The sequence below is a fragment of the Schistocerca serialis genome, chromosome 9, assembly GCF_023864345.2.
Source record: "Schistocerca serialis cubense isolate TAMUIC-IGC-003099 chromosome 9, iqSchSeri2.2, whole genome shotgun sequence".
Classification (NCBI taxonomy): Eukaryota; Metazoa; Arthropoda; class Insecta; order Orthoptera; family Acrididae; genus Schistocerca; species Schistocerca serialis.
The window spans coordinates 123,872,376-123,883,449 of record NC_064646.1 but is presented as its reverse complement, the minus strand read 5'-3'; the positions used below and the strand labels follow the sequence as shown (position 1 = coordinate 123,883,449).

Below are 11,074 nucleotides of genomic sequence, written 5' to 3'. Positions count from 1 at the left end.
AAAAATAAAGTTGTTATATTAACTTAAGTATGTTGTTAAATTATCCTAATTATGTCATGTATTGGAAAATTCGACTCGTTCCACATCATTACGAAATATCGTATTCATGATCCATGGAACTAGTATTAATCTAATCTAATCTAATTTAATCTGGGACGAGATGTGGGAACACGTAACGCACCCGGGAATAGTGTGGAACATGACCGTTCTGGTGGTCCAGGTGTTACTGTGTGGGAAGGCACAAACTCCATGAGCACTGAGCCGTGCACGGCTCGCGTTTATCCCATTTATTATTTGTCATCTTATATTATGGTACTGACGCCTCGTTTTATTATTCCACTTACTGGCGTCACTAACTTCCTGCCTTACTTGCCCGTGAGCAGCAGTAGCAGCGCGTATCGATCAGTGCACTGTCGTACCATCTCTGGAGCGACCGATAGTATTTCCGGGTCGTCGTGTGTCTGGCAGTCAGTTGGAAACAGACCAGCAGCGCAGTCGGGACGCAACAGCAGTGAAGTCGGGGACGGAGCGCCAATAAGGCACCGACAGCCAGTGCTCGCCGACTGCTGGCGACACACATGAATTGTTCGACAGAGGGAGATTGGAGCAGGACGATCATTGGTTGGTCGTCTCATCGGCTGACATATATTTGGGTCCTTTCACTGTTTCCGGGCCTGGGCAGTTGGTCGGTTGGCGTGGAGCAGCGAGGAAATCTGTGCGGCGCGCAGTTTGGCCGGGCCCACTGGTGACCTCTATGCGGTGTCGGAGTGTGTGGTGCTGTTCCCATTGCTACGAGGTTCCTGGCTCGCCGATCCTGGACATGAAAGTTGAGGTTTGACTTAATCTACCGGCAAATCACTACTGTTTACATTGTGTCGTTTGGATTTCGTTGTCGGCTGTTGGGATATTCCCGCGAGCAACAACGTGTGTTTTCAAGTTGGCAAATTTTAGCCACCCTCTGGTTGAATTTAACAATACTTGGTTATTTGAACTGAAGTGCACCAGTGGAATCTTCTGCATTGTAGCCGTTAACGCTCTGGTTACCTGCCCTGGCCATTCATGTAAATTCAGGAAGTGTATTTTTCTCATCGTGTTGTCACTGTCCAGCACGTTGTGTAATTTGACAGCTCAATGTATAACTGGTTGTGGGAGCTAACAGTTCCATTGAACTTCCTGTTGTGTGCTGGTTGGGTGAAGTGGAGGTTAGCTTGTCGTTGGGTCCGCTTACTGTCTGTCGGTTGGGTTGTCGTCAGATCGACAATGGTTTAGCCGACTGCCTGTCTCACCTAAGCGAGCGTTAGTGTTTCAATTCCAGGCCGACCCTCAGAACTTCTTAGCACCCTTGGGTGTACTGCCTTTTCTTGTTTGTTCATGTTGTTTGTACTTGTACGGCTTCTAGCCGATTTTTTCATTAAGGTTGTTTTGCCCTTAAGGCATCAGATGGTTTGGGCCTTCAGCCTAATTTAAGAACGGTTTTATGTAAAGCCTTTGACATTTTTTGAAATTAATGTTATTGTGTCTCAAGCATTGGGCCTTCAGCCGATTTTGAATTTGTTTGCTCTTAGAGTGTCAGATTCTTTGGGCCTTCAGCCTAATTAAGGAACTGTTTTAAGTTAAGGCTTTGCCTTTTAAATTCTGATTTTGGTTGAGTTTTAAGTTATTGGTTTTCAGCTGTTTTTAAATTAAAGTGGTCTTGCCCTTAAGGCATGAGATTGTATGGCGCATTCAGCCACTAATTAAGTTCCAAAACTAAAGCTGTTTTTTTTTTTTTAATTTTTCTTGGCTCTTGTAATCTTTGATCAAATAAAAAGTTGTACCTTAGAGTGTAACTGACAGCCACTTATTTTGGCCCCTTTCCACAACTTAAACTACTTTTCCTGTCCTGCGGGTTTAGCAGAGCGTCTCGGGCATACTGGTCTTGAAATCTTTGAACACGGCACACTCATTGGTCAACGTTATTGCATTTGACACGTTCCACATCATAACGGTTTTTCCGTGCTATTGATCAATGGAACACGTAACTGACTAATTTACTATACTATACGTGCTCATTCCTCTGACTTAAATCCCATCGAGCACATGTGGGATGCGTTAAGGAGACATATTGCAACATGACCACATACATCATCAACCATGCAGGAACTGCCAACTGCACAGGTGGAGGAATGGAAAACCATACCATAAGAACTCCTTACTTACCTTATGGCCAGTATGGGAGCACGTTGCAGAGCATGCGTTGCCTTCCACGGTGATCACACACCCTATTACGAATGAAATCCCGCCTTTTGTAATAAATCGTTATGACCGTGATAGATCGTTATGACTTCATCTTAATTACCATCTTTGAATAAAAGTATCATTTCTGTTCGTTTCATTGTGTGTTCCTTTCAGTTACCATCTGTACTACATTGGAGAAGTTCTTTCTACGTATGGTCCAAATTTCGTCGTGCTATACTACTTGGCAGTGACACGTCTTGTAAAAGTTACTTTTGTTCATAAGCTTTGCACACCAATGTAATTAGTTTATAAATTCTATATGTAAATGTATAGTAACTGCGTCGGGACTACGGTGTGTTAAGCATCTCAAACTCCAAGAGTACAAACGTCTACACCGGTTTACCTTGATGTAGTTAGTAAATTGAATAATTTTGCTTTATAGATACATTGGTCCGTAAAAGCAAAGAAGGAACTCCCAACCACCAATTCAGAATGTGTTTAGTGCATACTCAGGGTAGGAAACAAAAACTCTGAGAAATAAAGGACGTGTCCGATAAAATTCTGTTCGAGGTGCCCATACATTTCTTTTCCAGTCTAAAGTTTCGTTGCAAGCTCTGAGATTTTTCAAGTACATCTTCACGGTCAAAGTTCAGTTATGCAGCTTTGGATAGGAATGAGCATCAGGGTATACCGCAATAAAATGCAACGAAAGGAAGCTACGATTTAAAAAATAATTTATTACAATATTTTGTGTATAAAACGTTGAATAATTAAATTATAAATAATAAAAATAAAACAATTACAAAATAAAATTTCCATGAGTAGCACATTTGTTAATATTGCACATGATGGAGATGACTGTGAAGAAGATGCTTTCTTCACTGTCGTCTTTGGCGACGATTACAAATGTCTTTTGAGTGATGTACGTCAGCTGTCAATGTGGAGAGTGTTAAGTTAATAGTTTGAATGGAACAGCAGCTGATTAATGCCCATGCTGTCTCGAACTGCTTTCATTGCAGCAACATGTTCTTCTTGGACGTATAATATGCACTGATAAAAAGGCCGAATGTGAAGCTCTGAATATGTCCTCTGGTGAAAAGTCCATTGTCGGATAGGAAACTTTTCTTTCTGGGTAAGGGATAGTTACAAGCTTATATTGTCAGGCAAGGAAACTCTCTTACTGTGTGACGTTATAAGTTGGCTCACCATTGATTTCTACTTCCGTTTCTGAATCTATCATTATATGGATTTCAGACACACATATATAGCTGATTGTGACACAGCCCACTGCCGCCTGTAAACGAACAATAAGTCCAGATTGTTTCGGGAAGCTGGTGCAGCTAACCACTACGGAGAAGCAAGTGGCTTATCGTTGGATCTTGTGAGAATAAACACGTGTACACGACCTGATTGTTTCATTGTATTGTACATTCTTAAGTTTTGACCTAAAACATATCGTCTGTGTCCTTAAGGTAATTTAGTCACACAGCTCTCCCGCTGATTGAGAAATTTTCTAAACCTATCAATAATTTCGAAATATCTGTGTTGTTACATGTGAACCTTGAATAATGACTGATCCAAATTCGTAAGAGGTGATCTGCTGACATCAGTTTTCAATCCTGTGGTAACCAATTTGTGATAGATGTGATCTGGGGGGAAATATTAGTTCTGCTGGAGAAATCTAGATTGTGAATCTAGATTGTGAATCTAGAGTTTGGCTGCAGGAAATTTAATAAGCGTACTCACTCAAAATATCTCTTTGAGAGCGAAGCAGGTAGTGTGGAAGATTAATGATGCTGGCGAACTGAAATGAAGATGACAGTTCGCCTATTTGTACAGCTAAATGTAGAATTGCGTTAATACCTTGATTTATTTCGCCACACAGTACGTTTGGTGTAGCTCTCAGCATGGAGTACGCTAGTAAATAAATTTTGTGAGCTGTTTCAACAATTCATCAACAATTTCACATCACTGATTATGGGCTTAGGACATGCTAGTGAGCAACTTTTGTGAGCTGTTTCAACAATTCATCAACGATTTCAGATCACTAGAAGAAAAATGAACTAAGCTGAGAAGAAGCACTGAAGAACAGACAGAATTAATTGGTGGTCTGATTCACAGGCTTTAGGTGTTTAATATGGGTGCGCCACAAGATGTCTGATGTCAGAGGGCAGACAGGAACGGTAAAATAAAAGTGTCCTGTGTACATGTGCAACACGAGTAGTCCTTCAGACAGATATCAACCATCACACCGTCAATTTGGTAAATGGGGCAGTGTTAGTAGTTTAGGCGAGGCTGTAACACAGGTGCCTAAAGGTCTGCTGTCGACATCTCCGGGTGCAGGGATTGTGGAATGAGTGAAGTTAGTTTAGTGAGAGAAAGGGAGGTTGGATAACGCATGGACAGCTGACGGATGATTTCGTTGTACTGTTGTGTCTAGCATTTCTGCTTCTCTGCAGAATCCTCAGTCGTTATTATGGTCATATGTACCCCTCCTAAGTCCAGTGGAGGCTAGTAGGGGACCTGTTGCTGAAAGTCACACAGTTATAGCAGTAGCAGCAGGTGTCAAGGGAGCAGAGTAGGTAGTCAAAGCCAGTCATGGTGTACGTCAGCAGCGGTGGTCAGGTCAGAGAGTCCTCAGTAGGCACTGTAGCCGTATCCGTAGCTCTGCTGTGGGTACTGCTGCTGCTGTTGCTGCTGCTGCTGTTCGTACAGCTGCTGCAAGAGCAGCTGCTGCTGCTGCGCCGAGCTGACGCCGGCAGGGCGCGCCGGCTGCTGCTGCGCGTCCTCAGCGTTCGGTGGGAAGAGCACCGGCCCCTGATTGGTCAGCGACGGCCGCTGCGCAGCGGGCACGACGACGGTCGGCCGCGGCACATATGCTGGCAGCACGGGCTTCGCCACACTCACCTGCAGAGCAACCACAATCACATTACGCGCCATCTCTCAGCAAGCCGCAAGGAATCCTGAATTTACGTCAATAATTGAAATACACATTACAGAGTAGCTTCGTTCTACAGTTAACACAAACTGACAATGGGGCTTTCTGTATTATGCTAGTGGAATCAGACGGGCTGATGTTTGCTACGTCGGGGCACACAGCCCACCAGCAAGGCAGTACTGCACGGCGAGCTGCCTACCCCCTAGAGCACAGGGGCCACGACAATGCAAGCAAATCAGTGTGTGTCAGAGTGTCAATAACAATAACAATAACATTGCTCGTAGGAGACGCAGCTAGTGCGAGCTTATTTACCTCTGCCACAGATGTAGCTACAAATATTAGGTTAGTGCATAAGTTTATAGCTTTTTACCGTAAGTTCAATAAACACCACAGATACAGAATGAGATTTCCACTCTGCAGCGGAGTGCGAAACTTCATGGCAGATTAAAACTGTGTGCCGGACCGAGACTCGAACTCGGGACCTTTGCCTTTCGCAGGCAAGTGCTCTACCATCTGAGCTACCCAAGCACGACTCACGCCCCATCCACACAGCTTCAATTCTGCCAATACCTCGTTTCCTACCTTCCAAACTTCACAGAACCTCTCCTGCGAACCTTGCAGGTAGAGCACTTGCCTGCGAAAGGCAAAGGTCCCGAGTTCGAGTCTCGGCCTGGCACACAGTTTTAATCTGCCAGGAAGTTTCATATCAGCGCACACTCCGCTGCAGAATGAAAATCTCATTCTGGAAACATCCCCGAGGCTGTGGCTACGCCATGTCTCCGAAGTATCCTTTCTTCCAGGAGTGCTAGTTCTGCAGGGTTCGCAGAAGAGCTTCTATGAAGTTTGGAAGGTAGGAGACGAGGTATTGGCAGAACTGAAGCTGTGAGGACGGGGAGTGAGTCGTGCTTGGGTAGCTCAGACGGTAGAGCTCTTGCCCACAAAAGGCAAAGGTCCTGAGTCTGAGTGTCGGTACGGCACACTGTTTTAATCTACCACAGATACAAATAACAGAGACTTTATTCATCATTGATATACTCTCCTTCACTATTTGCAACAGTCTGCCAATGCTGGGATGGCTTTTCGATTTCGCGATTGTAGACATAACGTGGTTTTGAGGAGAAGAACTCGTTGAGTCACGTTCGGAGTCCATTTTCATTCGGAAAGGAAGTTCCCTGTTCGGCAGAGAGCAGAACATGTGAAAATCTGAGGGTACAAGATCAGATAAATGAGGTAGCTGCGGGATGACTACCCAGTACAACTCCTGTAACTGTTTTTTTTGTCGGTCTAGCAGAATGAGGCGGGCGTTGTGGTGGAGTTGCATCACTTCACGCTGTCTTCCTGGTCGTTGTTCTTGGACTGCATTTGCATGATGTCTATGTTGTTGAAAGTAAATGTCATCAGTGGTGGTTACGCCTTGGGCACACTCCACCGTCACTGTTCCGCAACATGTACAACATTATCTTCTGTGCATGCGCGCAGATCTTTGTATGGACTCAGCTATGCATTTATTTTCCTTATGTTACACAAAAAAACCATTTCTCGTCATCAGTAACGATACAGGATAGGAATGGTCGATGTTGTTCACGAGGCATTGATGAAAAGCAAGCAGAGATGCGTATATAGCGAGAGGAGGAGAACGAGGAGGTTAGTATTTACATCTACATCTACGTGATTACTCTGCTATTCACAATAAAGTGCCTGGCAGAGGGTTTAATGAACCACCTTCAAGCTGTTTCTCTATGCGGGAGAAACGAGCACTTAAATTTTTCTGTGCGAGTCCTGATTTCTCTTATTTTATCGTGATGATCATTTCTCCCTGTGTAAGTGGGTGCCAACAGAATGTTTTCGCAATCGGAGGAGAAAACTGATGATTTAAATTTCATGAGAAGATCCCGTCGCAACTATAAACGCCTTTGTTTTAATGATTGCCACTTCAATTCACGTATCATGTCTGTAACACTATCTCCCCTATTTCGCGATAATACAAAACGAGCTGCCCTTCTTTGTACTTTTTCGATGTCATTCGTCAGTCCCACCCGATGAGGATCCCACACTGCACAGCAACAGTCCAGAATAGGGCGGACAAGCGTGGTGTAAGCATCTCTTTAGTAGACCTGTTGCACCTTCTAAGTGTTCTGCCAATGAATCGAAGTCTTTTGTTTGCTTTACGCGCAATATTATCTATGTGATCATTCCAATTTATGTTATTTGTAGTTGTAATCCCTAAGTATTTAGTTGAACTTACAGCCTTCAGATTTGTGTGACTTATCGCGTAATTGAAATTTATCTGATTTCTTTTAGCACTCATGTGAGTAACTTCACACTCTTCCTTATTAAGGGTCAATTGCCACTTCGCACCATACAGATATCTTATCTAAATCCTTTTGCAAGTCGTTTTGATCATCTGATGACTTTACAAGACGGTAAATGACAGCACCATCTGCAAACAATCTAAGACGGCTACTCAGATTGTCTCCTATGTCGTTAAAATAGGTCAGGAACAATAGAGCGCCTATAACACTTCCTTGTGGAACGCCTCGACATCGAGGTCATTAGAGACAGAGCACAAGCTCGGATTAAGAAAGGATGGGGAAAGAAATCGGCTGTGCCCTTTCTAAGGAACCATCCCGGCTTTTGCCTGAAGCGATTTCGGGAAATAACGGAAACGTAAATCAGGACTGCCGGATGCACGAATGTCCATTCACTACTTTTGTGATTTTCGGCTTAGAGCAGGCGGTACCCACACAACCGGATTTTTTAACCTTCCCCACTCCATGCAAATTTCGCAGGATGGTTGGAATGATCGCAGTTCATCATATTTGCTAGTTCTCAACTACAGTGATGTGGATTATTGTGGATTAATGCGTTTAAACGATCTTCATCAACCCGCGAAGGTCTTCCTGAATGTGGAGATTCACTAATGTCAAAATGATCTTCCTTAAAACGAGGAAACTATTTTCATGCGGTGTTCTGTCCAATGGCATTACCCCCACACACAACGCAAATGTTTCTGGCTGCTCCGCTACTGTCGCCCCTCTACTGAACTCAAACAGAAGGATACGTCGGAAATGTTCCGGTTTCTCCACTTGGAATTCCATTTTCTAGCCTCCACTGCTCCACTCACTCTCTTCAAATGTCGAAGTGACAATCTGTAAACTCAAATAGCAACAGTGAACTACAAATAAAAAATGGCAGTCGATAAATAAACTCATAGCAACCAGAATACTAACATGAAAAACAGAAAAGACACGTACTTATGCACCAACCTAATAATTTGCGAACAGTGCATCTGCCTGCCGGTACTTAAGCTGTCGCACGGCCAAGATCCGACAGTTGCACCCAGCCAGTGAACCTGGGATCGCCGTCTTCTGGATCTGCGTGGAGCTATCAGCACTCTTCGTGTGGGCTACGCAGTGCCTTGGCTTCCAACGCTCGGGTCTATTGGACTTCGCGGTATCTTGGCTCATTACTGTGATTATGTATAGAGACAGTCGTCTCAAATGGTTGAAATGGCTCTGAGCACCATGGGACTTGACATCTGAGGTCATCAGTCCACTAGACCTTAGGACTACTTAAACCTAACTAACCTAGCGACATCACACACATCCATGCCCGAGGCAGGATTCGAACCTGCGACCGTAGCGGTTGCGTGGTTCCAGACTGAAAGGCCTAGAACAGTCGTCTCACACTGTGGGTGTTAAGACTTTGACACGTTATTCTAGGTAAACAGTTAAAGTCTGGCTTAAACTATCAGAAGTGTCTAGTAAGACAGAGCCTTCGACTGATAAACTACAGGGTGTTTATAAATGAATATCGAGGTGTTAACGCTTTATAATATTTATCACATTAAACTTACAGTTATAAATGATATGTCAAATGAAAGAGCAACTCAAACAGTTTTACCAAGAACCTTTACAAACGTTCAGTGTGAGCACTGGCATAGCGAAGTACGCGATTGGTTGAACTTCACTGTACCCAAGCGCTGGGTAGGTCGCAAGAGGCCCAATGACGGGGATTGCTTTGCATGGCCTCCACGTTCACCCGACCTAACGCCATGCGATTTTTTCCTTTGAGGCTTCGTCAAGGATCGTGTGTACGTGCCTCTGCTACCAGCAGACCTCCCGGAATTAAGAAACCGGATTGAAGTAGCTGTTGCTACAATCACTGAAGACACACTTATCAACGTTTGGGAAGAACTCGTCCCTAGACTTGATGTGTGCCGTGTGACAAATGGTGCTCACATTGAACATTGATTAGGTTCTTGTTAAAACTGAGTTGCTCGTTCATTTGACAGATCGTTTATAACTGTAAGTTTAATATAATAAATATTATAAAGCGTTCATACACCGATATTCATTTATAAACACCCTGTATAATCGCGTTCTTGTGAATTTATGCTTCAAGACGGAGAAGAGTGAATTTATGTTATTAGTAGTAAGCATGGTGTTCATTGTCTATGTGGGCGCTGTTTTTCTGCAATGAACCCGGAGTGAGCCACTTCGGAGCTAAGCGAGAGGTGACTTCTATACGCTTTTTAGATTTCAACAAAAACTTTCATATTGTTAACTTCAACATTTTACTTGCGAAACTTTGCAGCTTAATTATGCTCCACGTACGTTACAATGATTTCCCTCGTGTTTGACATCTCGGCAGCAATGCCTCATGTTTAGACTATCAATTCGCAAAGAAGACAGCTAATATCAGGCTTTCCTCAGTGCTCGATGATAGGTCTGATACTATTTTCATTGAACGTCAGAGTCCTGTCGTGAGTCCTGCACTCTGTAAATGCCATCTGAATACTGCTGCTCTCGATTTAGACTTAACTGCTAAACCAGTTAATCAGAAGACAGTTATCGAAAACGTTAATGTTGCCCTGTACGGTTTATCAAAGCTGGCAAGGTGTGTAGTGTTAAAGCTCACTTCGTTGAAAACCCAACCTGTTCTGGCTGGTCATCAAGACGCATTAGCCCTAAACTACGAGAATCCCATCTTTAATCCAAAATGGGATGAACACAAACATTTCTCCCTCTGGGTAGAGACTACATCTACACGGATACTCTGCAAATCACATTTAAGTGCCTGGCAGACGTAATATTGGATGAAAACCTAACGACTTTTAAAATGGAAAAATTGTCGTGGTCCGGTCGAGCGAGCATATCGGAAATGACTAAGCTGGTAGGCGATTCGCGTGCTACTGTCCTAAGCACTTATGGAAAGTTGTTGATGCATGGTCAACTCGCGAGTGGACGAAAGGGTGTTGGACAACCAAAACTCATCACAGAACGTGAAGGACGGAGGCTTGCCAGCTCTGTAAAGCAGACTAGGCAGCGATCTATGGTAGATCTGATGACAGAGTATGATGCCCATGCAGGCACAAATGTTTTGAACACACCTTAACCGCACGTTGTTGAACATGAAGCTCCGCAGCAGTCGACCCGCATGTGTTACCATGTTGACCAAACGACATCTTCAGATATGGTTTCAATGGGCAGGGAAGCGTAGAGATTGGAACGGATAAATGGAAACGTGTCGCGTGATCGGATGAACCACATTTCTTGTTTCACCAGTTTGGTGGTTGTGTTCGGATACGCCGCTGTGCAGGCGAACGGTTGCTCGGAATATGCAGTGCGTCACAAACACAGGCCGACGGGAACAGTACTGTGGTATGTGGGACAGTCACCTGTGCTTCCATACTACTTGTAATAGTAACCGGAGGCAGAATGAGAACTGTGGTATAGTGAGCATTTTTACGGATTACCTGCATTCTTCCATGTTTGATGTGTTCCCCGACGGCCACGGCATACTCCAGCAGGATAAGCCTCTGTGTAACAAGATCAGAGTCGTGATACTGCTGTAGCGGTTAAAGAAGTGTGATAGTGAACTCAAGTTGATGTCTTGGCCACCAGATTCGCGTGATCT

General features: G+C 44.0%; 1 protein-coding gene across 1 annotated transcript in view; it reads right to left on the bottom strand.

Annotated features, from left to right (window-relative positions):
* Nucleotides 1-3,029: 3,029 nt before the first annotated feature.
* LOC126418720 (cuticle protein 19.8-like) overlaps nt 3,030-11,074 on the bottom strand; it is an 85,990-nt gene continuing 77,945 nt past the window's right edge. Inside the window, exon 5 of the mRNA XM_050085624.1 lies at nt 3,030-5,124. Coding sequence (XP_049941581.1) covers nt 4,855-5,124 — 270 coding nt within the window. The 3' untranslated portion in view covers nt 3,030-4,854. The remainder of the gene's footprint in view (nt 5,125-11,074) is intronic.